General features: G+C 37.7%; 3 protein-coding genes across 3 annotated transcripts; 2 read left to right on the top strand and 1 right to left on the bottom strand.

Moving 5' to 3' along the window:
* The first annotated feature begins 446 nt into the window (after positions 1-446).
* Positions 447-10,489, top strand: LOC149024636 (sec-independent protein translocase protein TATC, chloroplastic-like). The gene is made up of 4 exons (XM_089144853.1): positions 447-896; positions 4,119-4,432; positions 8,082-8,372; positions 9,684-10,489. Exons 1-4 carry the CDS (start codon positions 650-652, stop codon positions 9,891-9,893), a joined length of 1,062 nt encoding a protein of 353 aa, XP_089000979.1. The 5' UTR covers positions 447-649; the 3' UTR covers positions 9,894-10,489.
* A 272-nt stretch (positions 10,490-10,761) lies between these two features.
* On the bottom strand, positions 10,762-15,803 carry LOC149024635 (protein DETOXIFICATION 14-like). Its single transcript, XM_089144852.1, has 7 exons — positions 15,295-15,803; positions 12,603-13,147; positions 12,423-12,509; positions 12,197-12,253; positions 11,724-11,962; positions 11,394-11,599; positions 10,762-11,149 (listed from the first exon to the last, which is right to left on the bottom strand). The coding sequence occupies exons 1-7, from the start codon at positions 15,526-15,528 to the stop codon at positions 11,114-11,116; spliced, it is 1,404 nt and encodes a 467-aa protein (XP_089000978.1). The 5' UTR covers positions 15,529-15,803; the 3' UTR covers positions 10,762-11,113.
* Positions 15,804-24,017: 8,214 nt separating this feature from the next.
* Positions 24,018-27,525, top strand: LOC149024634 (protein DETOXIFICATION 16-like). The gene is made up of 8 exons (XM_089144851.1): positions 24,018-24,442; positions 24,548-25,092; positions 25,198-25,284; positions 25,939-25,995; positions 26,108-26,346; positions 26,754-26,875; positions 26,995-27,081; positions 27,200-27,525. Exons 1-8 carry the CDS (start codon positions 24,113-24,115, stop codon positions 27,257-27,259), a joined length of 1,527 nt encoding a protein of 508 aa, XP_089000977.1. The 5' UTR covers positions 24,018-24,112; the 3' UTR covers positions 27,260-27,525.
* The last annotated feature ends 423 nt before the right edge of the window (positions 27,526-27,948 follow it).

The raw sequence follows: 27,948 nt of genomic DNA, 5'->3' as shown, positions 1-27,948 counted from the left end.
GCCTGTTTGGTTACATGAGTCTGGAGATTTCAAATCTATGGAGTCATAATTTATAAAATTAAATGTTCGGTTGTGTAATGAAATCTGTGAATTCATCCTAAAAACTATTTGATCGTGATTTTTGTGAATGGGCAAATGTATAGCTTTTATGAAATCTTTGGATTTCACCCCTTACCTATAAATCTATAGATTTTTACAATCAAACGGATATAATTCTCAAATTCATGAATCCAGAGATTTGAAATCTTTGGATTCATATAACCAAACAGGCCGTAAAGAAAATTTTTTTAATTCTTCTGTTTAATTAAACTTTGCACAGTTAGGGGGATTCACTAGCAAAGCCGGAGAAAGAAAAAAAAAGAAAAAAAAAAAAACAAAGATAAAAAAAATATAAGAATATAAGATGCTAAATGAAAACTTTTAATTCACACCCCAAAAAAAAGAAGAAAAAGATAAAAAAAAGTGAAGATTTATGGACGGAAGAACAATGGGATGGGTGGCTTCGCGTATGAGCTGCTCGGAATATCGCCCGCCAGAGGTTGTGAGTTGTGAGTTTGTGACTAGACGATAAGTGGCACTCACAGTCGCAGGAATCAATCGAACTTCTGCTATTTTGTTTTCGATTCTAAGTTCAAGATCAGAATCCGAGATGGCAAGCGCGAGTGCTCTACCATCTCATTTGCAGCTCAGCTACTGTTGCTCTAACACCATGGATTTCAATGGAAAACCACAAACGGCTTCTATGAAAATCTACAGTGGTAGAGTTGGGTTCGGGATATCGAAGAGTCTCCGCCAAAAAAAGTTTGGTAGTTTAGTTTGTTTTGCTACCGAGGATGTGAAAACACAGCAGGATTCGGTGTTAGGTGATGTTGGCTCGGCTGTTCAAGAGAGGCCAGGTAAAGTGGGACGTCACTCTGTTCTGATAAAATTCTTAATTTCTTTCCCCTACTTTTTATTTAATCCTCAATAACTGTGGGTTTTCCATTTTGGTGTATTTGGTATTATTGTCTTTGTGCTGTAACCTGGCCTTCGATTGGGCTCGTGTTTTCCCTTATTTTGAATGTCATTTGTAAATTTCTGGCCTTGTATACTGTGGAGCACGCACAATTATTATTGCACTCTTTTTATTAATCAATGTTGGTGCATCATATTTAGGGGTGAAATTAAAACTGTATGGACGTTAGAATTTCTGGGGTGCCAATATATTGTTTTTGAATGAAAAGCAAATAGTAGATCACATAATGAAGTAGAAAGTGTTTTTTTTTTCTGGCTTATGAGAAGTTCTCTATGGTGGTTAGGCATTCATGCTTACTTATTCCTAATTCCTCATGTTCGTGTGCGAGTTTTTGCTTGGTATCTCCCAAGTGGTATTGAAGCAAAGTTCAACAAATTGTCTTTGGCGATGTTTCAATATAAAAGGAACAAACAATGGGCAAGGTTCATATAGGAAGGGGATGTGTGTAAATTATATGGGAAATAGAAGTGGGTGAACCATACAGGGAAAAAAGAGGATTTGTGTCTGTGTGTAGTCTAGGAGAAAGTAGTACATGCAGCCCTAGGTGCAGTTACTTTCTTCATTGTGCTTCAGAAGAGTAACAGGTTTTGTGAAGTGTAAAAGAGGAGAAAAAGGTAGGTAAAAATAAAACAAGAAAGAAGAATAGGTTCACAGGGAGAATTCAGGGTTTACACACGAGGTACACCACCCTAGGAGAGAAGTGCACAACTTAAAAAAAAAAAAAGACAGGTGGTTAACCATAGTGATTAGAAACAAAAAGGAGAAAGGTAGAACATAGTGTGCTCTAAAGGGTTGGGGGGGGAGACAGCTATTTGGAATCCACAATGTGGAAAGCTTTCATGACGAAGGCTCAAAGTTTGAGGATTTTCTAGTCTTGTGGACTCATGGAACAGTGCAGATCAAAGCAAACTTCATCTGTTGGTGTAGATCATGCAAGTATGTGCAAGATCAATTGTGATTTTTTTTTAATTGAAAAGATTGGGTAAATTAGATGACGATGACAAGTACAAGCTTCTCTATAGAACCCTTTAATGACTGCAATGACTTCATCTTCTAGCAACAAAGAGTGACGAATTGATGTAGCCTCAGTAGGACTCGGGGCCAATTACATAATCTTTAAACAGAACCAGCTCGAATTGGGCTAATTTATGGATAGGTTAGCCAAAATAGATTAGGGTGTGTGGGGTTGAAAACTATGATATCCCAAATAAGGTTTTGGATGGTCAGATCAATCCAAGATTCATGGGGTGTGTAATGGAGCGTGATAAAGTTGTTTCAAGTTTGGAATAAAATCAAATGATTAAAAGATGGTTTTTAGAATAGGTTAGGGTTTTAGACGTTTGGGTGTACACAAGAACGTAGCTTATAGAGATTAGATGGTGGAGCAACCAGGATCTAGTGTAGTCACATGCGGCCAAAATCTTGTAAAGCTCTGATGGTTGGATGGATGTAGACATAAGTCAAAAAATATGGGTTCTTGGTAGGATCTACCCCAAGGGAAGGGACTTTGGGTTGAGTTGCGATGGAAGCAAAGGCAGCAAGGGGGTATTTTTTTTTTGGGATAATTACTATTGCCTCCTTATACTTTTGTTTTATTACTAATCAAACCCCATTCTTTGTGAAATTACTGTTGCCCCCCTCACTTCTAACGGTGTTAAGTTGCTGTTAACATCAAATATGAAATGTCTATTTTGCCCTTAAAATTAAGAAGTAAAAAATATGACATTATCTTCATTTATAGAAACTATATTGCATGTCAATTATATCCTTAAAATCTTATATTTTAGAATTAGTTTTGAATTTGGTGGGACCACATACTTATGATTGTTGAAACTTTCACATTCCACTTAAATTTTTCATAATCACCATGATGGAAGGTTTACAAACAAATTAGCATATAAGATCTAATTGATAGAAAATTGGGTAACATACATAATGGTCAGCATATATTAGGTGATTTTCAATTTGCAGCTTTGAATTAAATTTGATATTTCTTAACATTTTAGTTTCTAATTTAATTCCTTCATTTGGTGATTTATTTTTAGAGAAAAAAATCACATCTTTCCTTTATTTGGTGGTTTCTTTTTAAAAAAGAAAAGTGAAATTAAAGTTAATTTTTTCCTATTAAGAGTAGTGTTATAACTTGAAAAAAGAGCAAATAAGTAAAAAGATAATTGCAGGGTTATTTTTGGGATTTTGAAAAAATATATAGATGCCACATCATCAGTAAACTAACGGAGCTTAACGGTAGGGGGACATTAGTAATTGTAGACAAAGTTAAAGGTTGGAATAGTAATTTTAAAAAGTACAGGGGATAAAATAGAAATAAAATCATAGTACAAGGGGCCAATAGTAATTATCCCTTTTTTTTGGTTTGGGAGTTGTTGTGAGGGGGACCTGTGAGCTTAATCCTAATGAAAAGTAATGGGCAGATTGCTGGTTTAGGGAATCATAAGCTGGTTTTAGTGGCCGATTAATGGGGCTTCTTGGGAATCTAGAAAACAAAACAATAGCAGAAAGAAGGGGTTAGGGATGACCTCAATCTTCAACGTTTCTCACTGTTGTTGCGGTCTTCAAGTTATGCAGCTTGTACAGTTTGATCTTGGAGAGAATCTTTCTTCAGAAGAGAGATCTTCAAGAAGGTTGAAGGGCAGCTTTAGTGCTGTACTGGAAACCTCTCAGGCTTCTTGATAACAAGGAGATGATTGATTCCACAGTCCCAACATCACCATGGACTTACACAGAGAGCTAACCAGCCCAGACTTGAAACATTAGCAAAAAGAACATGCTGGAGAAAAAGGCAGTGCTAGTTTGCTACACAAAAATGGGTTAGTCTTATACTTTCTAAGCTTTGATGGTTCTGTTTCTGAATTGGAAGATTTTTTGTTCCTGTTGAGTTATCCAACCAAAAAGATATCAGTTGGAGAGATGAGGGATTATTCCTAGCAGTTTATTGTATTTGATATCTGTATACAGTTTTAATCCATGCGATCCTAACAAACCCCCCCCCCCCCCCCAAAAAAAAAAAAAAAAAGGGGGGGGGGGAGAGAACCTCCTCCTATTGGATCCTAACACCAACTTCTCCTTTTGGGATTCTGTGCAGTTTCGGATCTTACAGATACCTTGAGAGAAAACAGTATGCAAAATGGGAACCAAGACAACAAAGAAAGTGCCATTTATAATTTTTTGTATCCTAGTAAAGAGCTTCTCCCAGATGATAAGGAGATGAGTATATTTGATCATCTAGAGGAGCTACGCCAGAGAATTTTTGTATCAGTTTTGGTGGTTGGAGCTGCCATCTTAGGATGCTTTGCTTTTTCTAAAGAATTGGTATTACTTCTTGAGTCTCCTGTCAAATCTCAGGGGGTTCAGTTTCTGCAGCTGGCTCCAGGAGAGTTTTTCTTTACAACTTTGAAGGTAAGAAGAATGAATATCTTCTATTTTGACTTTTATCATAATAATGTTCCTTTCTTATTTTTACTTGCTACACTTTCCTGACTATCTATATAAAAATGCTCAATAAGTTGTTGGCCTGTTTTGTCCATAACAGTCAAAATTATTCCTCCCCTACCATTGACCCCTTTATCCTCACCTCCCAAAGCAGTATTGGATTTTTTGACCCATTCTAGCTCATAACTGAAGCTGCAGTTAACGTTCACATACTAATGATGTAAAAAGAATACCCCTCCCTTTCTTTGTGTTTGGAATCCCTGTGTAGCATCTGTTGTCTCTTTTAGATGCCACATGGCAGCTCACTAATATAACATTCCTTCCCCCCTGAAATTATCCTTGTCCCCAAGGACCCTGAAATCGAAGAAGTAAGAGTCCCTTTGGAGCCCAGTTCATGATAGGAAATTTTCCATTTATCAGAGCAAAGATTTCGTAATCTACGGATCCTATCATAGAGACGGTACTTGATCTATAATGCTTGAAATCCTCCTTGATGTTGCATGATTTGTACTCCTTGGGATCCTTTTTCTTTTTTCTGTTCATCTGATTTTTTTTAATTGCTTTCTTCTCTGCCACCTCCTCGTTTGCTTCTTCATCGTTTTCTTATTCCTCTTTTTCTTCTTTGGTGGCTGCACTGGATATACCATTATGGCTTCCACCTCTTCCCTTGTGCTCTTCTATGTGTTCATATATGAATTCATGAGCTTGGCGATGTGCTTCCCTTTTTATCGGCTTTAAGCCAAATCTTGTTGAACATGTTGATAAATTTCAACCATTTTATTGGAGATTGCAATCATTTCTCAAATGGATGGTTGCATAATTTTAATGATCTCCGTCTTCAAATCCATACTTGTCCAGTCGACCTGACTATGAGACAAATGTATGAGCACAAGTATATTTAGAATTTGAATAAGAGAAAATTAAAAAGAATGAGAGAAAATAGGGAAACAGATGAAATAGAGGAAAAGGTAGATGATGTATGGTTCTATTGAGGAAACTGCTACCTACCTACTCAATTTGCTGATTTTGTTAATATTTTTTTTCTTCCATGTTTCCTCTCTCAATTCAAGGACATTTATTCTGCAATGTCGCAGTTACACCCATGCTCTGCTACTCTCCTATAATCTCTTATAACCACATAGCTAAAAGTACTCACCATAACTTCCCCTATATCTAATTATAGAATTAAATTGAATAACTAAATCGATAAAATAGATTACACAATAACTAATTGCAATAATTCCTTAAATATAAAATAATTACTCATCGCAAAATATGTTTAGATAGATACGTAGCATGCAGCTTATGGGTTGGAACGATTTCTCTTTTTGAACCCTCTGTGTCCAGTGGTTGTCACTTGTCATACTGTCTTCGGAAATTTGTAGGGGTGATGCCGTATTGAAGGCATACCACAGGAGGAAACCCAAAAAAGGCTAGTCTTAACACAGCCTGCTTTTGATGCTTTTGCTTAGTTCTTCAATTTAGTGGTTTAAGTTGCTTTGTTTTATTTTCAGTTGAAACTGATGGTTCAATCTTCTTTCCTGTTCTTGTTTTTTCAATCTCTTTTTTGGGTCCACATTTCTTTTGAAGTCCAAGTAGTGATTATTAAAAGATGTTGTCCTGTAATGTGGAGACGGTTAGGGATCTTCCAAGCCAACTCCAACTCAAAGTCTATCTTGGGGTTTGAGACTTACAAATAGAACTGGGAGGGTCATTCTCTCCCACTATTTTAATAACAAAGCTGAAGCTGCTCTCTCTCTCTTCCTGCATGAAGCTTCATGTGTTTGATCAAATCTGAGTGTGGTTTGATCCATCCAAACACCATGCAGCAAGACGCATTGATGCTTTCCTCTCTAACCTTCTGTACTTGAGGTAATGTTGGATTACTTCTGTCATTAAAGTCATCAAGTGTCTGATTCATCAGTCCAGTCGTCTTTATAATTCTGAATTAGAGATGAGCTACTTCTTTAATTCAAGTTCTGTTTTCTGTAGTTATCAATTAAAATTTTCTTTTCTCAAAACCTGTCTTCTGGTTCTGTCGCTTATTTCTAGCAGTCCTACTTGTACTAGGATTGATTGATTTAGAAAGTTTCATGAGTCTGATATTTAGATTGATGACAGATACTGCAATTGGCAATTTTCTCTATCAATCCCTATTGTGAGTTCCAGATTCTAACCAACATTTGATACCGTCCTGTTGATGTAACCATGATTTTAGGGTTCAGGGAGGTGTAATTATTTCCCTAAAATTTGGGTTAGCCCAGAATCCTAACTTTGTGAATCTGCAAATAAAGAACCAAAATTGGGAATTGGGGATTTTAACAAACCTGATTGGATGGTTAAAGTTAGGGTTCAGGATAAGATTGGGATTAACAAGAACCTAAATGGGTTGTAGGAATTGAGAAGAAAATGAGTTTAGGGTTTGACAAAGTAATATGGGATCTGTCAGGGTTTTGGGGAGGACATATTGGATGGGTTTGAGTTTTGGGAAGATCCTAGGGACCAGTTAGGATTTAACTAATCTAAAATGGGTTGGTTTTGAAATACCCAAAATTACCTTAGAGCTGAAAGGGAAGTCCGCAGTTGGGTATGGGGCGATTTAAGGATGTTTTGGGTTGGTTCTTAGGTGTAGGACTGATTCTTGGGTAGTTTCTTGGGATCTGGGTTGGATCTTGGAGGTTTCCTGAAACTTGCTTTCCTTCTTATTCTTACTTTCTTCGTATTCTTACTTTCTTCGTTTCTTTCTACTCTTTTCTCTTGCTGCCACAAGATCCAAGAAAGGGGAAAGAGGGGGCCTCAAGGTGTAGGAGGGGTAGGGCTTCTTGGTGGTTGCACAAGAAGTGAGGAGGGTGGGGGTGGGATTGTGGGCTAGGGTTGCTGTACTTACTTAGATTAGGTTATGGAGCTGCTGTAGTTGCTGAATTGATGCTGGAAGATGGAACAACTCGCTGGAATTTGAAGATCTTAAAACCCCTTGTGGCCCTCCCAAGAAGACTACGACTCAAATTTCAGATTCTTGTATTAATTCAACCTGTTTTATAATGAGGTAGGGTGGGCTATATATAGCCTTACAATTGGAGGGAAAAGACTTAGACTCTAACTTGGAAACTTAACTGGACTCATATAGGGAATCCTTTATGGACTAGGATCCCCTTTACAACTCAATAAATAATAACAGCCACAAATAAAAGAAACAACTTGCAAAATGAAAGCTGATTATCCAAAAGGAATCCTGATATAAAATAGATTCCAATTGGGACTTCCAGTCTAACTAGGATCTCATTACTAACTCGATTAAAGAAATAAAATTAGATTTGGATTCACAAAAATAAACAGAAATTACTGGACTAAATTAATCAGCAAAAGAAGTGGGAAAAAATGACCATAATACCCTAGTAGGGTTCAGCCACTTTGGTTTGGGGCTAGGGCCCAATTGGTTGGTTCGGCTAGGGGGAGGATTCCTGCTTACATCACCTGCTCTGTGTTGGATTTCCTCTTTTAAGTTTCTTAAAACTGAAATCCAGTTGTATTTTTGCTTGGTGATTGTGCTGATAAAAGTATTGTTGTGTACTTCTTATGAATAGTCTCAACAGAATTCTCTGATTCTGTGATGCAGGTATCTGGATATTGTGGTCTTCTTTTGGGAAGCCCTGTCATTCTCTATGAGATCATAGCATTTGTTCTTCCAGGTCTAACAATGTCAGAGAGAAGATTCCTAGGGCCTATTGTTCTGGGTTCATCAATACTTTTCTATGCTGGTATTGTCTTCTCTTATTTGGTGCTCACTCCAGCAGCCTTGAATTTCTTTGTTAACTATGCCGAAGGAGCAGTGGAATCTCTATGGTCCATTGATCAGTATTTTGAATTTGTGCTGGTTCTCATGTTCAGCACAGGTTTGTCTTTCCAGGTGAGAATACTCATATGGTAGTTCTTATTACTGTTGCTATTTATTCTCTCCTAGAAGGTCATTTTATACCTTCTCAGTTATGCATTTTCATTATATTTGTTATTATATCAGTTAATTTTTAATCTGAATAATATTTCTTCTAAATAGGTAACCAGATTTTTCTTTCTTTTTACAAGTAGAGTATTGAATGCATTAGTCATGATAAATCAACAGCCAAAGGAACCCATGAAGGGAACATAATAGGAAAGGAAAACCAAGGACCCAAGGATAAGGATGGCCTTCTAGGTTCATACCTTGCCCACCAGCCAAGGGTTGGTTTATCATATCCTCCATGAGTAGTTATTCCTGCTCGCTTGCGCCTTAAAGGTAAGCTTAATATGTCGACTGTCGCCAAGGTAGGAGAATAACCTTCTAGGTGAGTGTCACTTCATCCATTAGAAAGAGCTAATGCTAAACCCCTGTAAGAGCTTTCAGTTGTGTCAGTAATAAAGAAGCAGACAACCAATGGGGTCTGGAAAAAGCCAGCGAAAGTTTATGTGTGTAAGTTTTTGATACTCCCACCTCATATGATACAGTCCCAGGTTACCTAATGTACCTTCATCCACATTCAAATAGAGACGACTCTAGAGGCAGCCACAAAGGCCCATCAAATCAGAAATAGTCGACACAAAAATCTAAGGAATCTAATTTTGGGGATTGTTTACCATGTCATAATATTTCTTTCACCTCCTAACTGGACACAATCACCCTCTAAAATTTCAATTGTTTCTATCTTTCCTAATGGTCCAACTACAAAGAAAAAATGTCACATTAGCTTCCCTCTCTAACTGGAGACTGATTGCCACTATCTGATCAAAATCACAGATCCCATTGCGGAGATGTAGGTGATACCTTCAGAAGCAAAGAAGTGGTCTTACTCACCCCATTTAAATTGTATTATATGAATTGATGGCACTGATTCTTCATTCATCAGACAAAGGAGACATTGCTGAGGAAAGATAAAAATTTCTCCTCATTCTCTTCAATCTGTCATGGGTGTTAATTTTCTCATAGTGTTTTAGGATTAATCTGTTCAATTGGGCACTTAAGTTTCTGTAAAGTAAATATCATTATGCCTTTATGATACCAAATACCTAAATCATTATTTTTTGACTACAAGAAGACTGAAGAAATCAGTCTGTCTACTTTTGTATATGCCATTTTAGTTGTTATGATCATGGTTATTAGGTTTAAAATCTTCTCACTGTATCTTTTGATGACTAGTGTTAAGCTGTTAATTGTAATGTGGCTTTTCATTCCCATTTTGGTCAGGTTCCTGTCATTCAACTGCTTTTAGGACAAGTTGGTCTAGTGTCAGGAGACCAAATGCTGTCAATTTGGAGATATGTTGTTGTTGGGGCTGTTGTGGCTGCTGCTGTGCTCACACCATCAACTGACCCTTTAACACAAATTCTATTGGCGGGGCCTCTTCTGGGTCTTTACCTGGGAGGTGCATGGACGGTGAAGCTAATTGGGCGTTAGTTGTTGCTTAATTGCGGCATTGTGCACTATTGGTTTGAGTTTGCAACATCCTGGAAAATATGTACTGCACATCAAAGTATCCAAGATGTTGTATGTTATAGGGCCCAGGAAAAAATTCGATAAGATCTTTGCTTTCCCTTTTTTGTAACTACTCCTTCCTGCTCACTATCATATTCAAAATTGTATATTGTAATTTGTACAGGCTTGTGGCCTCAATTTGACGGTGTAAATGGAATCTTCAAGTTGTAATATTCAAATTATCTAATCAAGAATGTGAGTGGTTTTACCAGTAAAAGGTTGAGTAATAGGATTATTTGCCACAGGAGTCCTAATGTTTGGCAATAAGCGTTAGCCGAATGACTCTAACATGTGTTCTTCTATCCAAGTCTCATTCTTGATCTGCTGACTTGACAACAATTAGACATGCATAGACATCTACCAGCTAAAACTGATGTCTGGTTAAGACATGTGCAAGCTAAAACTGTAAAATCCACACCAAGGGCTGAGGGATTTTTAACCATGATATTTTGATAGGGATTAGTACCTGAAGTTTTATTGTTAAGTTTGTCTTAACTTGAACTATGAAACTTCTAGAGTAGATGGAGCACTGAACTTCTGGGTTTTTTTTTTTCTTTCATTTTTTTTTGTTTTTGTTGTTGTGGGGGGGGGGGGGGGGGGTTGGGGGAACGTTTAAGGCTGAGTTTAGATTCTGTGAAACCAAACAGCTGAGAATTGCTTAGGTCTTATTTGAATCAGGTGAAGTTAATCACCATGCGAATTTCACCCATAGTTTGCCTGTCTAATTCTCACCATTTTGTGCTTACATAAACGGATTAGCATTGGACTTGATCATTAAATGTTAAGCATGTTTCCTGAAATGAATGGTACTCAGTTATCGAAATTGGTGCACAAAATGTGAAAACTACATCCAACCTGTCTAGAAACCATGCGCTGATGAAGTCAATCTGATATGTAAAAATTCTATGTGAAGTCCTGTCATTTCGGATTTGTAAATGAAGTTTTTGGTTCTGGTATTAACAACTTTCCTGTTTTGCAGAACAAACAGAAAGGGAAAGGCTTGCACATTTAAGTTAGATCTAAGGATAATCAGTCCTCTATCGACAACCATTTTTCAGAATGGTAATTTCCCTGTGGTTGGCATTGTCTTCTCTCTTCTCTTCTCTATCAAACCAAGAAGAATGATAGTTGGGAATCAGCTTTTAGCAGCAATTCATTCTCTCCCTTGCCTTGAGTGCCTGCAAGATGAATGTTGAAAACTAGCATAACTATTAAACAGAAGAAAGTAATGCATGCCATAAATACTTAATACCTTCCAGTGAGGATTCAAGTTTATATGGACCTAATTGGGTAAAATGATTATTATTTCATGCGCATCTCCTATAGGTTATGCGCATGCTTCTTAGTTTTACTGTTGTAGAGATATCTTCTCTAGAGTAGTACTTTCCTGCCTGAATTGAGTATCATAGATGGAGATCAGACCTGATTTTTCCAATTTGTGCAGCTAGTAATGAGAGAGAGCATAACTGCTTGTAAAGTAGATCCAATCAGTATTCCAATCCACAAGCCCCTTCCTCTCAAATGTTGATGAAAAGCCAATATAATAGCTGTAGGAATCCCAGCAAGATAGAAAGCCCCAAGGTTTACATAGGCCCCTAAATGCTGCCACCCACATCCTCTTGCAACACCTGAAAACATTTGAAGAATGCAATTGCAAGCTAATCAAACATCCAAATGAGGGAAAACAAAATCTCAGTCAATCTTCATTGACAGAGTAAGTGATATTATATTGGTAGAAGGTAGGAATCCAACCTGAAAGGACCCCTTGGATGCTGTCCACTATAACTGAGACACTAATTAGGGGAACCATATCTGCAACATACTCTACTACCTCCTTTTCATAGCTGTAAGCATAACCAAGAATATGCCGACAACAAAAGAGTGTTGAGCTCACAATCACCGCCTCTGTGAATGCAAGAAGCATCACAGCAGAGACGGCCACACGAGCCGTGTGTGGATTCCCTGCCCCTAATTCTTTAGAAACTCGAGTACTGTAGGTTGGAAAATGTATTCTTCATTAATACACAAGTATGCACATTTAATTTGTTCTATACTTCTATGCTAACCATACATAAGACAACTAGTGCATATATACAGATGTAGAGTTTTACAATAGACATACTTAGGTGCCATTGCTATGACAGAAATGTAGATGCATCTGCATTTATAACATAAAAGCATAACACTAACATGAAAATAGTACAGGAGGAAAGTTCAAGACAAACCTGGCGGCTGCACCGATTCCATATATAATATTATAGAGCATTGAAGTGGTGGTAAGGCTGTTCACAAAGGTTATCATAGATTAATACAATGCCTTTCCTCATGAAGGAGTCTCAACACATCAAATTCTCAAAGTTGAAAATTTAATGAGGAGACATGTCTTCCCTACTTAAAACATTCAAAATAAACAAATAGTACTCGAAAGGAAGTACTTGAAGTCAGCCATACCAGATAGAAAGCACTGAAGTTTCAAGCTTCGGATTTGGCAGAAGGCCAGAAAGTAAGATAAGCATCTCAGAAGACCACCATTCAAGACTACACTCATTTTGTAACAGCTTGTTAGAGAAAAAGAAAATAGATTAAATTCAGGTACTTATTACTTGTATAGAACTAAGAGGATATAATTACCAAACCATCACTGCAGATGGGATAGCAAGTCGGAAGAACTGGCCAACCCCTCGGAGCGCCTCCATTGACAGTGGTGCGCGAGTTCTCTCACATGATGAAGAGTACTTAATGTACAATGCAAGGAAAATTGTGTTCAACCAATATGATATGCCAATTGCTAATGCAGCTCCATGGTTCCTTAAGCCTGACTTAAATACTAGGACCCAACAGAGAGGAATGTGGAAAATCACTGTAACCCATGAGCTTATGACCATGGGAAGGATCAGACTTTGAGACTGGAAGTATCTGAGGATTGGATGAAGAGTTGCAGAAGCTAACAGTGCAGGAATGAGCCAAATGGCGTATTTGCCAGCTTCAGATGAGGTTAAGGGGTCTTGGCCTATCAAAGGGAGCAGCTTTCCCAAATTGATCCAAATGAGTGAAAGAGGAATGCAAACCACAAGGAGAGAGAGAATGCCGCTGTAAGTATAAATCCCAAGCTTTCTATATTGTTCTGCTCCATAAGCTTGTCCACACAATGTTTCCAGTGCACTTGCCATTCCTAGCTGGGAGATTGAGGAAGAAAGAGTGATGAATTTAGTCTCTGTTCTTATGGTTTTTTAATCTTAAGCAAATGAATTATCAAGAGTTACAATTGGTTGACACGCATCTTTTGCCAAGAAGTCCCTTTAAGGATCCTAAGAAAAATATTTGGACTTGCTAATACCTCTATCTATCAGAGCAGCAAGTAGATTGAATACTGTCAATCTTCTTTCTTGAGTACTGGAGACAAGTGGCTTCGTACTGGCTTTGCTTGCTCTTTCATGTATTATTATAAGGGAATACCTTATTGTAGTTAATTATCAAGCTACTTAATCATTCATGTGAAAAGGAAAATAACAGGTTAATTACAGAACTCTTAACTCTATTTTCCCCCTTTGATATTGATACATTAATGCCAGTTCGAATCCTCTACCGGATGGGTAGAGGTTTGTGCTCCCCTCGTACCTCTTCACCACATATTGGAAGGAGGGAGGAGGGGGGGGGGGGGGAATAGTCTTCATCGCTGAATTCTGACAAGAAAAATCAGAGGTAAGTCATCATGCTAATGTGCGGTGAAGTGTAAAGGGAGCATAGACCTCTAGCCTAACGTGTAAAGATCTGAATCCATTAATGCTTGATATTTTACATAAATAGTGTATTGAATAACTTTCAATCTTTTGAAAATTTATTTCTATATATATATATATATATTAAATAATATTTATGAAACTAGAAAGATTGCATTGGTAGATTAACGAATTTTTGAATTATAGGATGAATAAATATTCATTAACCAAAAGTAAAGAACCCGGGGGACAACAGAATAACAGAGGGTGCTGCGCTAGTGGAGCCGGCAAGATTGAGTGAGCAAAACGAAAAACAAGGAACTATGCACTAAAGGCCGAGAACAAAGATCCTAGACAAGCTTCAAACTATTTTTGCCTATTATTTATCTTCTTTTTCCTGTAGGATTGGAGATCAACATTATAGTCTTTGACAAGGTGGTTGTTCCTGTAGTGGAGTGGATACTTCTCATCCAATCTTGAAGAGGAGGGGGAGGAGTCTCAGAAGAGTACTCCCAAGCTCACTAATATGTGCCAAAATGCAATCAAGAAGTCTCGAAAAGAGGGGACCGGGGGACTAATATCATGTCCATTTCTGACAAGGTAGATGTGTGACATGTGTCCTAACACTACATCAAAAGGTTGAGGTCTATTGATAAGTCACATCATTTTATTTTTAAAATTTAATCACAACTCTTTGATGTAACTTATAAATTGATTTCAACCATTTGATGTGATGTTGGGACACGTCATACATCTACAAAGAAATGTAAGAAATGAACTGATAACGGGCGGCTAGCTCGTAAGAAGGTTAACAAATAGATGGACTAGGGTGGGGGTGGGGGTTGGAGGATAGGCCCAGGCCCATCAGAAGGGATGGGAAAGCAAGCAATCGGCCCAGCAGGGGACCGAAAAGAAGAGGGAGTGGGGGGAGATAACCCAGCAGAGAATAAGGAGATGTGGGCTAGGCCCAGCCCAGAAAAAAGAGGTTTTGGAGAGAGACAAGATTCCTAGCCTCCAAAGAAGAGGGTTTGGTCCGCAAGCCTAGAAGGAGAGAGAGAGGTAAGTAATAAGAAAGGTTAGGAGGGGTCCACACGGTTTGAATTATATTTTAATCACTTTTTTAAGAATAAGACCCCGGTGGTCAACGAGGGTTACACCTTCCACACCCAGGCACTATGTTTTGTTTGAAGTGGTAAAAAGTTAGTCCTTTTCTTGGATGTTGCTTCAATGTTGCACATTAATCCTACGGTCAAGATTTAAAGTTGTGATCAGTCACCTGTTTTGTATATTTTTTTTCTCCTTTTGAATTACCAAATTGTAAAAAAAATATATATATGCAAAACAGTGGTCGAGATTGGAGTGTAAGCAACTCAGCATCCCTCAGCAGCACTGAAGCACGACCCCTTCCCTTTTCTTTGATATAAAGCAAACCTTTTTCTTGCAAAATAAAATAGCAATGAAAACCACCTAACCCTGGTCAGCCGTCAACATCAACACCCCCTTTCCCCAACTCACAAGATGATTACAGAACAGATCGAATTCCAATGTACAGTGAGCAGAAGAGAAAGAAAAATGGAAATAAGAGAAAGAGAAGGACTACTCACGATGACACTAAAACCAGTTACGGTGGTGATGGAAGTGGCGATGGCAGTGCTGGAGAGGGCAAGTTCGCCAAGATGACCTACCATCATGAGTGGAACCATATTAATCAGATACTGTGAAACTGCAACCGCCACCATTGGCCCTGCTAGTAACCCAACCTTCTTGACTTCCTCCACTATCGCTCCCACTCCCAACTCCTCTCTCCCTCTCTCCTTCTCTAGCAGACCTTCCTCCATCTCTGATCTCTCAACACCTTCTCCTTCTCGGCCACTATCTATGGCTTGGCTGTCGCAGAAGAGGAAAAGATACAAATGACAGTACTTTCTGTGCTTTGGTCTTTTTTTATAGGAAGATCGACCATACAACTAAGGTGTATTTTAGTATAAGCTTTCTGTTGCAAAGCATCATAACATATTATAGTAATGGATTTCTTTACGTGGCACTGGCTTGGTCTCCAAGCAAGGCAGTCACACCAAATTGTGCACCACCTTGAATATTAAATGCACAGTACTGAAGCAAAACGCCATGACAACCCTTTTATATTGGTTGCGGCAGATTGCAAATGTGTCAAGCTAATTGCATTAGATTTTAATTAATCAGGGGTAAATAACAATTATATCTCCTCTTAGTTGGTCAAGTGATATTTATCCCCTTCACAACATGATAATGACAACATGGATTTGGATTTTCTCCACCCATCTCTCACACTTCACCCAATTTATGTCTCACACCCATCTGACATAGGCACCTAGGCCCACTTATTGTCAGGTGGGTTGTGAGACAAAATTTTTGGTGCAAAGTGCACTGGATGGAGAGGATCTCGTGATAGTAGGCAACTTTTATTCTCCAAGATTCCTTTAGAGCCTATTTTGTTACATGAATCCAGAGTTTTGAAATCTTTGGATTCATGATGCAGATTTACCCGGTTGTGAAAATCTCAATACGAAATCAGAGATTTCTATTTACTATAAAATCTAATATTTGCGCTCACAAATCATGATTATTCTTTCATTCCTATTTGGTTCCGTTATTATTTAAATTTGCTCTGACCCGTTTTTTTTTGACAATGTGCTTTTAAGGGGGGGCTCGGGGCCGCCCCGGGGTCCCTCCTCTACTTCCCATTGGCTATTTTTTCTTATATTAGTTAAGAGTCTTTGACAGATTCGTTGGCCCGGGGTGGCCATTTTGATTGAGCTATTGTTTGATTACCCTATCATCAAACCTTGGATCATTTAGCTTTGTAGTTTAATAATTTCTTGTTATGCCTAAAAACATATCCAAAATAATTAAATAGTAACCAAAAAAATAAGGCAAATTGCTTCAGTGTCTCAAAAATTGAGGCTTCTAAACATTGACACCCTATTTTATCTTTGAAAAGCATCCGGTGCTAGTTTCGTTAGAATGGTTAGTGATATGGTTGCCAAGATTATTATACATTTACGTACAATGTGTGAAAAGACCTCATCTTTCCTTCTTCATTAAACTTATTCTTTAATAACTCTTCACGATTTCTTCTCACCTCAACTTCTATGTTTTCCTTTATTTTTCATGAGGCTATTTATGTCATCTCGTATAATTCAAAGGTTGTTTTGGGATTTAAAAGGATAACTGTTAGGTATAGATGATGGAATGGGGTACAAGAACACACCAAAATAAAAGAAAATGAGAGAAGAAGAAATGAGAAACTTGTTATGAAGTTTGGTTCATGGAACCTGCATCTCTAGAGCTCAGTAGAAGAGCCCAATGTTATATCGAGAAGCCTTTCACCTTACAAATATATCAACAACCTGTGATAGACCATGAGTCCCACACTCCCCTAAAACCCAAAGAAAAACTGCTAGATTACAACCATAAACACAGGTTCAAGAGGAAAAAGAATGAAAACCTCAGAGAACCCTAGAACCAAGTGTAAGAACTACAACAGAGTAATCAATTTACTTAATATTGAACTTAAGAACTTACTAATCATGGTCCTAGTTCAATCATGCGGAAGACATGATAATGTACTTACCTCCAACTATGGAAACTTGTTTTTGAAAATCGTTTGCAAGTTCCTCTCCGAAAAGGTCGTCGTCTGCAATGTTGAAGATATCTAGTTATTCCAGTTTTTCCTTAGTAACCGAATGATGGAGAGACGATGAATTTTTCTTACTAACAAAATCGGGGACTAGAGTTCACAGAAAACTACCGTAAGTTTTCTTCAAGGCAGTTACCTAGAACCCCGTAGAAATGGTGTTCCCATCAAACACCTCTAGGTGACCACAAAAAAACAATTATCAAGGTGGTTACCTAGAACTAACTTGTAATTATCAAGAATTTTTGGGCCACATCATAATTATGAGAAGTTAAAATCTTTAATATTTATTTAAATAAATGAAATCTAACACCAAGAACTTGCTAAAAGAAACCCTAAGAACTACCCCATTCAACCCAATAATACAACATATACCACAGTCTAATACATGTTTAAATTTAGCACCGGTTCAACGTAAGTACATACCAAAATAACTAAAACGAACACTATTGAACCGATAACAAGGAACCAATCTGCACAATTGTAGATTAATCTCACAATAATGATGGTTTAATAGTATTTAATAATAGATTGGAGTATTCGGTCCCAAGGCCGGACCTAGGATTTAACATTGGGGTGCCAAATAATGAAAGTCCAGAGAACCTTCTCGTTGGGGAGGCACTAATGCCTTTTTACTATACATAATGTATGGGCCTTATAAAATCTATTTGGGGTCCCACCTTTGAATTATTTTATAATATTAAAGAATAACTCACATATATTTTGTGAGGCCCACACATTTGAAAAAAAGAAGGTAAATTATTGATAATAATATTTTTTTAAGATAAAATATACATAAATTGAAGCAACAATACAAAAAAAAACACACATAATTCAACCTAGAAAATTAAACGCAAACCAAAATTTTCTTTTACAGGAGATGCAAACCAACTTTTAATTTTTAATTTTTTAAAAAAAATTATAAGATGCGAACCAATAGTAATTTTACCTTACTAGACATTTTATTCACAATATAAAATCAAATAACAAAAATTGTAGAAGAAATAAAGAATCAGATAATATAAAATCAAATAAAAATAATAAAAAAAAAAAAATAAACAATAAATAAATTGAGAAAGAGTACCTAATTATGAAGAAGATTTTTTTTTTCTTTCCAATTTTTCCTTAACTGGTTAACCCATACTTATAAAAGAGAAGATAATAAATAGGAAGAAAAAAGGGACGAGCATAAATAGGAAAAAAAAAGAGAGAATAAAGAATAAATTGGAATTGAGGAGTTAGTTTCTAAATAGAACGACATTTTGAATACTTAATAAGATTTTTTTTTTCAAAAATTCTCTTTAATTCACATTTATAGAAAGAGAAGAGAATAAATATGAAAAAGACATAGTAGAGAAGAGAGAATAAAATAATTAGGGATTATGTTAGTTTTTTTATTAGGAATGACATTTATATTCATTATTTTACTTTTAAAAAAATTTATTTTTAATATTGAAAGCCAAATAATGATATTTCACATGTGAGAAAAAAAGAACTGAAAAAAAAAGAAAGAAGGCATTTTTGATTTTTTAAAGTAAATGAGACGTCGATATCTTAAAATCTCTATTGAGATGCCCGAGGGCTGAGACAATATACTTTAAAAATATCCACCGCAACAAAATAAGTTTTATAGTTTTAGAATAACCCTCCTTAGGTATTTTACAACTTAATGGGTGTTCAGAAGTTAATGGAGATTCTCTTCATACAGTCAGTCCTTTCACCTATTTTCTCATATTGTTTTGCCTAGTACGCCTGTAAGCATAGGTCCCACCACTCATGTGATGGCTTGATAGTTTTTATTTTTAATAATAGATTGGAGTGTCCTATCTAATGGAAGTCCAATTTTGCAATATTTTTGGTTTTTTAAAATAAAATGGAATATATTCACTGCAAGCAAATAAGCTTTACAGTTTCAAAATAACCCCCCTTTTGGTATTTTACAATTGAAGCTAGTAGAGATCCTATCCAGGCTGCCCTCTATCCATTTTCTCATACTGTTGTGGAAGGTATGCAACTCGAGCACCCCTCGGAAAGAACCACACACGCCCCCTCGGATCATTGGATAACCCCTTGGAGAATCTCTTCACCCCCTCGAAGATTTGAAGAACTCCATCGGGAGGAAACACACCCACTCGAGTAGGTGGCTATCACCCCCTCGGGAAAAAACACACACCCACTTGGGTAGGTGGATATCACCCCCTCGGGCGGAGTTGAAGAACCCCTTGGAAGGAAACACACACCCACTCGGGTAGGTGGAAATCACCCTCTCGGGAGAAAACACTCACCCACTCGGATAGTTGGATAAGACATTTCCTAAGAGAGAAATGTACGATATTCAACTTATTATTAGTCTCTACGCTTTGAGAACCCTCTTAAGGCCTTCTATTGTTGTCTAGACTAACTTGGGCATCAGAGGCAGTCCCCCAACCAACACAAGGTCAGCCCGCTCTAATTTCTTTTGTAAGTGCAGATATCACACCTACTCTTATTCGATTGAAGAAACCTTCAAGAGGTCATCCAACTATCCGGTTGACGCGAAGAAGGGTGGGTAAACAATAAATATGGACAGGCTCACTACTCATATAATTGCAAGAAGATATCTAAAAGAAGAAATTGGGTGGAAAACAAATCACATCTTTAACATGGGCCCATGTGCACGCGGATCAAGTAAGCTCCAGGGACAATTATTTGTATGGTATCCAATGTCTTCATTGAGAATCTTGTGGTGCCTTTCTTTCCACATGGACATATTTTTCATTTCCTTTTATTTTATTTTGTGGTAACTGGTAAGGCACCTATTTCTCGTTTCCATGAGTGCGCAACTCGTCAAACTGTAAATCTTATTCAAAGAGTGAATCTTAGACTTCAGGGATGGAAAGCAAAACTCTTAAGCTCAGCTGGCAAAACAGTTCTTATTCAATCAGTCACACAAGCTCTTCCCTCTCACTACATGTCATGTTTCATCTTACCAAAGAAAATCCTCAATGAGTTGGACTCTTCCAATAGAAATTTCTTTTGGTCAAATGGAGAAAAATCTCACTTTCACTCCATTAACTGGAACACAATTTGTAAACCTAAGAGATTGGGAGGTCTTAACATCAAAAATATGGAAATGTGGAATCTTGCTCTTATTGCTAAAAGAGCTTGGGAACTTATAATTGGTAAGCAATCACTTTGGTACAAATTAATGAAGGAAAAATACTTCAGAAATTGTAACTTTCTGCAAGCCACAGCTCCTATTAATGCATCATGGGGATGGAGATCCATTATCAAAGTTAAAGACTTGATGCTACCTGGCATTATGCATATGGTTGGCAATGGCAATAACATCAATCCATGGATGGATAGATGGATCCCAGATACTCCAGCTCTTCAAGCTCCACTGCCACTTCCAGGTGAGTCCCCTAACCTAGTATCTTCCTTTATAGATACTCGAAACAACTAAATGGAATGAGGACAAAGTCGGAGATTGGTGGCCGATGATTGATTTGGCAGAGAAAATTCTTAGCATTCCATTATCATTATTGAGTTGTCAAGACAAAATTATGTGGGAGAAAACATCAACTGGCATTTTTACAGTTGCTTCAGCTTATAGATTTTTTTCGGAAAATCATAATCACAGTCCTTCAATACCATGGCAATGATATTTGCTCACTCTGTTCACAAGAAAGGGCCACTACTAATCATATCTTTCTTCATTGTCACTTTGCCAAACGGGTATGGTCAAAACTCGGAATTTGTTGGTGGAATCAATCCACAAATCTTATAGATCAGATTTCTCGGTGGTTAAATTTAGCAAGAAGAAACAATTCAGCATTGGAGGAACTCATACAACACTTACTCATGGTGTGGGACATTTGGATGGCTTTCAATAATGCTGTTTACTCTAGACCACTGAGTAATCCATATCATATATGGAGATGCGCTCGATCAACCAATTAGGAGCATCTAGCCCTTCATCGGCAGTAGCAAATCAAGAAAAGAGTTCAAAAGCATTAAATGGAGTGCACCTCCTTTGCACTACATCAAAATCAATGTTGATGGATCTGCAATCGGGGTTCACAGGGTGCCGACTCGAGTCGGATTTGGTGGTATTGCTCGTGATCACTTGGGTCACACTCTCTCACCTACTATCCGAGGAGGAAACTCACAAGCCATTCAAATGGAAGGGTGGCAATTCGAGAAGGTCTAAAGCTGGCTATCTCTCTCAATCTAAAGCAAGTAATTATTGAAAGTGACAATGAAGCTGTTGTTAATCTGATTAACAAGAAGTCGGAGACTCCACCTTGGAAGATCAGTCATTATATACATGATATCTTCAGCCTTTCCTCTCTGTTTGATGTTTTAATTGTAAATCATACTCACAGAGAAGGCAATTCTGTAGCTGATAGATTAGCTTCTTATGCTGCTGCTTCCACTCAGGCATCTTATTTTTCGCTCTCTCCCCCCCCTTTCGTTCTTTGGCTTTTGCACTTTGATGTAATTGGTACTTTGTATCCCAGGGGCTTCTCTTTTAAATGAATAAAGCTCTTCACAAAAAAAAAAAAAAAAAAAAAAAAAAACTCGTCAAACTGTAGGCCACTATGATTAGAAATTTGGAACGCTGGAAATTAACGACAAAGTACCCGTGACAGATCGAACGTCACAGGTGGCCAGCACCAGATTTTATCAGACCACTTCCAGCAGCATTTACAATTTCTTGACAATGGATCAGCTCCTCCGACGGGTGCACTTTCTGCTACGCTTCCTGACCACAAATATTAGTGGGGCTTACGATAAAAAATATTTTTTAAAAAAATAAATTTTTTTCCACCAGTGGAACCCACTAGTATTTGTGGTCAGGAAGCCATGGGGGTGCTCCCCCCGACGGGGAGAAGATCCGGATTCCAATTTCTTATCCTACTATTTCCAGGTTTAGGATTAATTGTGACATGTGATTTCAAGAAATCCGATGGTCAATATAAAAACTTGTACAAGTAAAAAACTTATCTTCCCCTACAATTTCTTGTCAATTTTCTTTCTTCTTTCGTCACATTATAAAAACAGATTCCCATGATGACTCTTTCTTTCTGTAGTTTCTTTCTTCATTTTTCTTCCATTCATTCATTGTATTTTATACATGTTCTAAATTCTGAGGTTATCTAAACCTTCATATCCTTGGAAGAATGACATTGTTTAAAAATGTCTAAAATGGAGTTTTAGAGTTCACATTGGATCCTCTTCCCTTCAGAGTGTTTACTTAATTGTGAAAAATCAAAAAGAAAAAGAGAATTTGAAAATTTGTGGTCGGGAAGTATAACAAGAGCACAAAGTGCTCCCGTTTAGAAAAGATGATCCGTATTTCTTGTACAACTAATGAATTAGAAACCAAGCCAAGGAATTAACACAAACATTACTTTCCATTGGCCACATAAATAGAATCTTCAAACATGGCAACTTTTTAGCCACATGATTAGTCATTTTTAGGTTTTTTTTTCTTCAAAAGTAGTCACTCAATGTTTCAGTTAAAAAAATATCTAAAACTGACTTTAGATTTACAAAATTAACCAAAACCCAAAACAGTGAGTTTTCATTTTATTTGGATATTTTTACCTTTAAAACTAACCATACCGACATATCGTATTCTTCCTCCAACTTCATCTCTCCGTTCATTTTTTGCTTTTTATTACTTTCATGGTTGCCTAATGTGCTGATATGCTTAGTTTTAAAGGCAAAAATGTCCTAAAGAGATGAAAAATCACTGTTTTAACTAGTTTTGTTAACTGATAAAATCAAATCAATATTACTCTCTTCCACACCATCTCAAGCTGTGTATGAGGCAGCCATAGCAATTGTACATTAATATAGATACCTCTAGAATGGCATAAGTAACACAACACAGAAATTGAATAAAAGAGATTTTTCATACAACTGAGTTCAGAAGGTGCCAAATCATCTTGAAAGGTTCTAGAAGTTTTCCAAGCTTAGTGATGACTTGGGTGCAGACTGTAGAGTAGTCTCGACATGCATGCAAGTGTCCTGGCTCTCATGGATATTGGCGTGTCCTCTTTTGTTTGTTCAACTTAAGGTGGGTTCCACTGGCCCGGTTCAGCTCGGGCTGGTCAGGTCTGAATGATACGTTCAACAACTAGCAACCATAGGTAGAAGGCGGCATCAATAAAGAAACACAAACAGCACTAAATCATGCTTTATATTTATCCATATAGCTTATCAAACCAGCTCAGCAAATGGCTTTATATATGACTCCAGAGAAAGAGAAAGAGAGAAAGGGTAGCCACATGAATGAGTATCTATCCAGGGAAAACCTAGATTTGGATCTATTCCAAAATTGCAAGTTGATCTGGTGGAACCCTCACTAGGCTAGGCCAGAGATTTGATTTAGAATGGTTCCAATCCAGCTAAGTTTGTCGGGCTACTACTACACCCTTGGAATCCAATTGGTTGATCTTATCGGTTTCATCAGTGTATGCTTCCATGCTCACATTTAATGGGAAACTTTGTCGATTCTCCTCTTCACCATACATTTGTGCAGCTGTAACATCACAACATTACATGTGCTAGCTCCTTATACATATCCCATTGGACCCATGCATGCACTCATAATTATCAACACGACATGACTCATTAAAAGTCCTCTAGATCTCTCTCTCTCTCTCTCTCTCTCTGTCTCTCTTTATCTCCTAATTCTCTATCTCTCACTCTCATTTCACTGTGTGTGTGTGGAGAAAAGAGGACGGGAGAGGGGAATGTTGAATAATCAACTCAGTGAACAAGAGTGGCAAAACAAATCAGAGAAAGTAATGGAAAGAGGAGAAGAGCAGAGCCTTGAAACTCCACTGCTCAATACAGACATAACTGTAAATGGAACTGGAGGTCATAAGTGCATTGGAAAATCAGAGATGGTTGTCGAGATGAAGAAGCAGTTGTGGTTAGCAGGGCCTTTGACATGTGTTACTTTCTTGCAGTACTTGTTACAAGTGGTCTCACTCATGTTTGTTGGTCATCTTGGAGAGCTGGCTCTAGCTAGTGCTTCTCTGGGCACTTCCTTTTCTTCTGTCACTGGTTTCAGCTTAATGGTAAACCCTGCTTAACTTTTCTTTGCTTTTGATTCATTAACACAATTATTTTTGAGGATTCATTTACTGATCATGTATATCAAATCATCCATTGTTATTGAATAGATAGGAATGGCAAGTGGATTAGACACCTTGTGTGGTCAGTCTTTTGGAGCAAAACAATATCATATGCTTGGAGTGCATTTGCAGAGGGGCATGTTTGTTCTTCTACTTGTTTGCATTCCTGTAGCTTATATGTGGTCTCACACAGCCCATATACTTACCAGCCTAGGGCAGGATCCAGAGATATCTGAGGGAGCTGGACTCTTCACTCTTTACTTGATTCCTGCAGTTTTTGCATATGGGCTTATTCAGTCTCTCAACAAGTTCCTACAAGCACAAAATGTTGTCTTGCCAATGATGATAATTTCAGGAATTACAATTTTGCTACACCTTCCAGTATGTTGGCTTCTAGTTTTCAAATCCGGCCTTGGTTTCAGAGGTGCTGCCTTGGCAAATGGGCTCTCTTACTGGATTTGTGTGTTAATGATGGCAATCTATGTCAAGTTTTCTACTGCTTGCAAGTCAACTTGGACTGGTTTCTCAAGGGAATCTTTGCATAACCTTCTTGATTTCCTGAGGCTTGGTATTCCTTCAGCTTTTATGGTCTGGTAAGCAACAATAATTTCCTCTTAGCTAGGCATTTTCATCTTAAAGAGCTTCTTGGTTTTCTAACACAAGGCCTGACTTTTTATATGCTTTGATGACACAAACAGCATAGAGTTTTGGTCATTCGAGACAATGGTTCTTCTGGCCGGTCTTCTTCCAGATCCAAAACTAGAAACATCAACACTATCAATAATGTGAGTTCTACTTGCAAGTGAAAATCATAGACCTTTTCCCTTATTTGAATAAAGGGTGGGCCTCGGAGTAGGTTGGTGGAGCAAAGTTATAGCTTATTCTTAGAAATAGACCTTTTCCCTTTTTTGGATAAAGGGCGGGCCTCGGAGTAGGTTGGTGGAGCAAAGTTATAGCCTAGGTCAAAAACAGTCTCCCAGGATAAATTGTTGGGGGTAAGGCTGCAATTGTAAAGTGTTCCCCCGGCCGGACTCCACTTATGTGAAGCCTTTGGCACCGGGTTCACAGAGTCCCCTAGCCGAACTCTACGAGTCCAAATCCTCTCCACCCAACCTATCCACCAGATCATCCTCCTGCACTTACATGAGGCAGTGTGACCCACACATAGGGTCATGTCAGGCGAGACAGTGTGGGACCCACACTCACATGGTCTGACGAGTAGGCTGGGTGAAGAGGATCTCCACTAGGACTCTACTTGTGTGAAAGCCTTTGGCACCGGATTCATCAAAGCCCCCTCTATCCCCGCTTGGACTCTACGTGGGTGAAAGCCTTTGGCATTGGATTCATCGAGAGGCTCCACCACTACAGGAGTTTGAAAAGGATCTAATGAATACAGTCAGTCCTATCTGCTTCTAACTTTTGCTCATCTGTCTTCTCAGCCTCAACACATGTTGTCTGACATTCAATATCTCATATGGACTTAGTAGCACTGCAAGGTAAGGTTCATTTGATTACTCCCAAATTCCTACATCTTGCGGTTTACCAATCAGATGGCTAACATGTTAGGTGGATTTTTCTCATTGAATTCAAAATTTCCCTCTTCTGTAGCACAAGGGTTTCCAATGAATTGGGTGCTGGGAAGCCACAAGCCGCACGAGTAGCTGTAAATTCTGTTCTACTCATAGCAACTGTAGATGGTACATTGCTTGGACTTGGCATGTTTCTGTTACGCGACTATTGGGGTTACCTCTTCAGCAATGAAGCGAGGGTGGCAAGACATGTTGCATCCATGATGCCATTGCTGGCATTTACCATTTTCTTAGATGGATATCAGTGTGCACTTACAGGTTTGAACTCATCTTCTGGTGTCAAAATTTTGCTACATCATATTATGCCAAAACCATTCATTCAGATCCATCATCTTAACCCTCTGTTTGTATTGCAGAGTCCAACCCAAAACTTGATAGCATCAGATGAATAAGATAATATCAGTAAATGTAGAAAGACGAGTAATCAAGGAAAAGAACAAACATAAAAATAAAAAGGAAACAGATCCTCTTAGGATTGCTCAACAATCCCACACTGGACTATAATTCTGTAACTGAAGCAATTTATTTCCAGACTAGAAAGATGTAAATTTTCTTTCATGTTAGCTGAAAACAGATCACTGTGCATCAATAGAAGATATTGTAGATAGAACAAATGCAACAAAATTAAGATTTCTAGTTAATAACTGAGTTTATCGTACTTCAAGGCATTATAAGAGGAAGTGGGTGGCAAAAGACAGCAGTTTACATCAATATTGGAGCTTATTACATTGTTGGAATTCCTACAGCAATTATGTTATCATTTTTGATCTTTCATATGGGTGGACAGGTACTTGCTCGCATCCATCAGCTTCTTATTTTCTTTCTTTAATGAGTATATTGACAAATTATTCTGTTTTTTAATGTTAAGGAATCTTTTTATCGATCTTTATTTTTTGTTCTAAACAGGGTCTTTGGTTGGGGATTGTATGTGCTCTCTCTGTGCAAGTGCTATCTTTTCTACTCCTAACCATACGCACCAATTGGAGAAAAGAAGTAATATATGAGTTTGCCTTCTCTAAACCTCGTTTAAACTTGAATAGAGATAGTTGGTACTGGCTTGTTCTTGTTATATATTTACAATTTCGATTTGTTTTTTTAATGTTTAACTCAGGCAGAAAAGGCTAAGGATAGAGTGCATGACACAGAGGTACCGGTTGAGTGGGTTGTATGAAGCTGAATTATCACTTCGTCCTTCAAATAAGAGAGGCTAAACAAGACTTCAACAGGAACACATTAAAGAATAAATCCTTTTATCTAACGAAAAATCAAGAAATGAACGTTAAGAGGAAGTTTTGTAAACTGGGATTTATAAGAGGTGTCAAAGCTGATTGAAATGTGTGAGAAACTGATGTATTGGTATTGTATTTCCTACATGTGTACTTGGATTTATAAGAAGAAATCACCTACAAATGCAGCCAAGAGTTGCTTTGCGGTTTACTGTTGTGTTTTTCGTATGATAGCAGATAGCCTTCAAGTTTCCCTCAAATTTGGAGAGACAGGATTTTTGGCTGGACAGAGAAACGAAAAAAAGCATATCTATTATCTATGCTAAACTGGCTGAGAAAGCAAAGAAATTACAAAACTATTTTGGACTTTCCATTTGAAATCCCTTTAAATTTCAGCCAGTTATTTGGCATATACATACAGAAGATTCTTTTTCCAAAAAACAGAGGCGAGGAAGAGAAAACTTTCAAGTGATCATAAAAAATAAAAACCCAATTTACCACCCCAAAAAAAGAAATAAATAAATAAAAACCAAGCTGCACCAATGATATTGATGTTTGATCCCAAAAATCCCAAGAAGAATAATTTCATTGGGAATTTATGGAGGTTTAATGCTGCTAAGGGTTCACAAGAATG

Source organism: Hakea prostrata, chromosome 2 (assembly GCF_041222555.1).
Source record: "Hakea prostrata isolate BN-2017 chromosome 2, UWA_Hpros_2, whole genome shotgun sequence".
Taxonomy (NCBI): domain Eukaryota; kingdom Viridiplantae; phylum Streptophyta; class Magnoliopsida; order Proteales; family Proteaceae; genus Hakea; species Hakea prostrata.
This window is presented reverse-complemented; position numbering and strand designations above follow the sequence as displayed.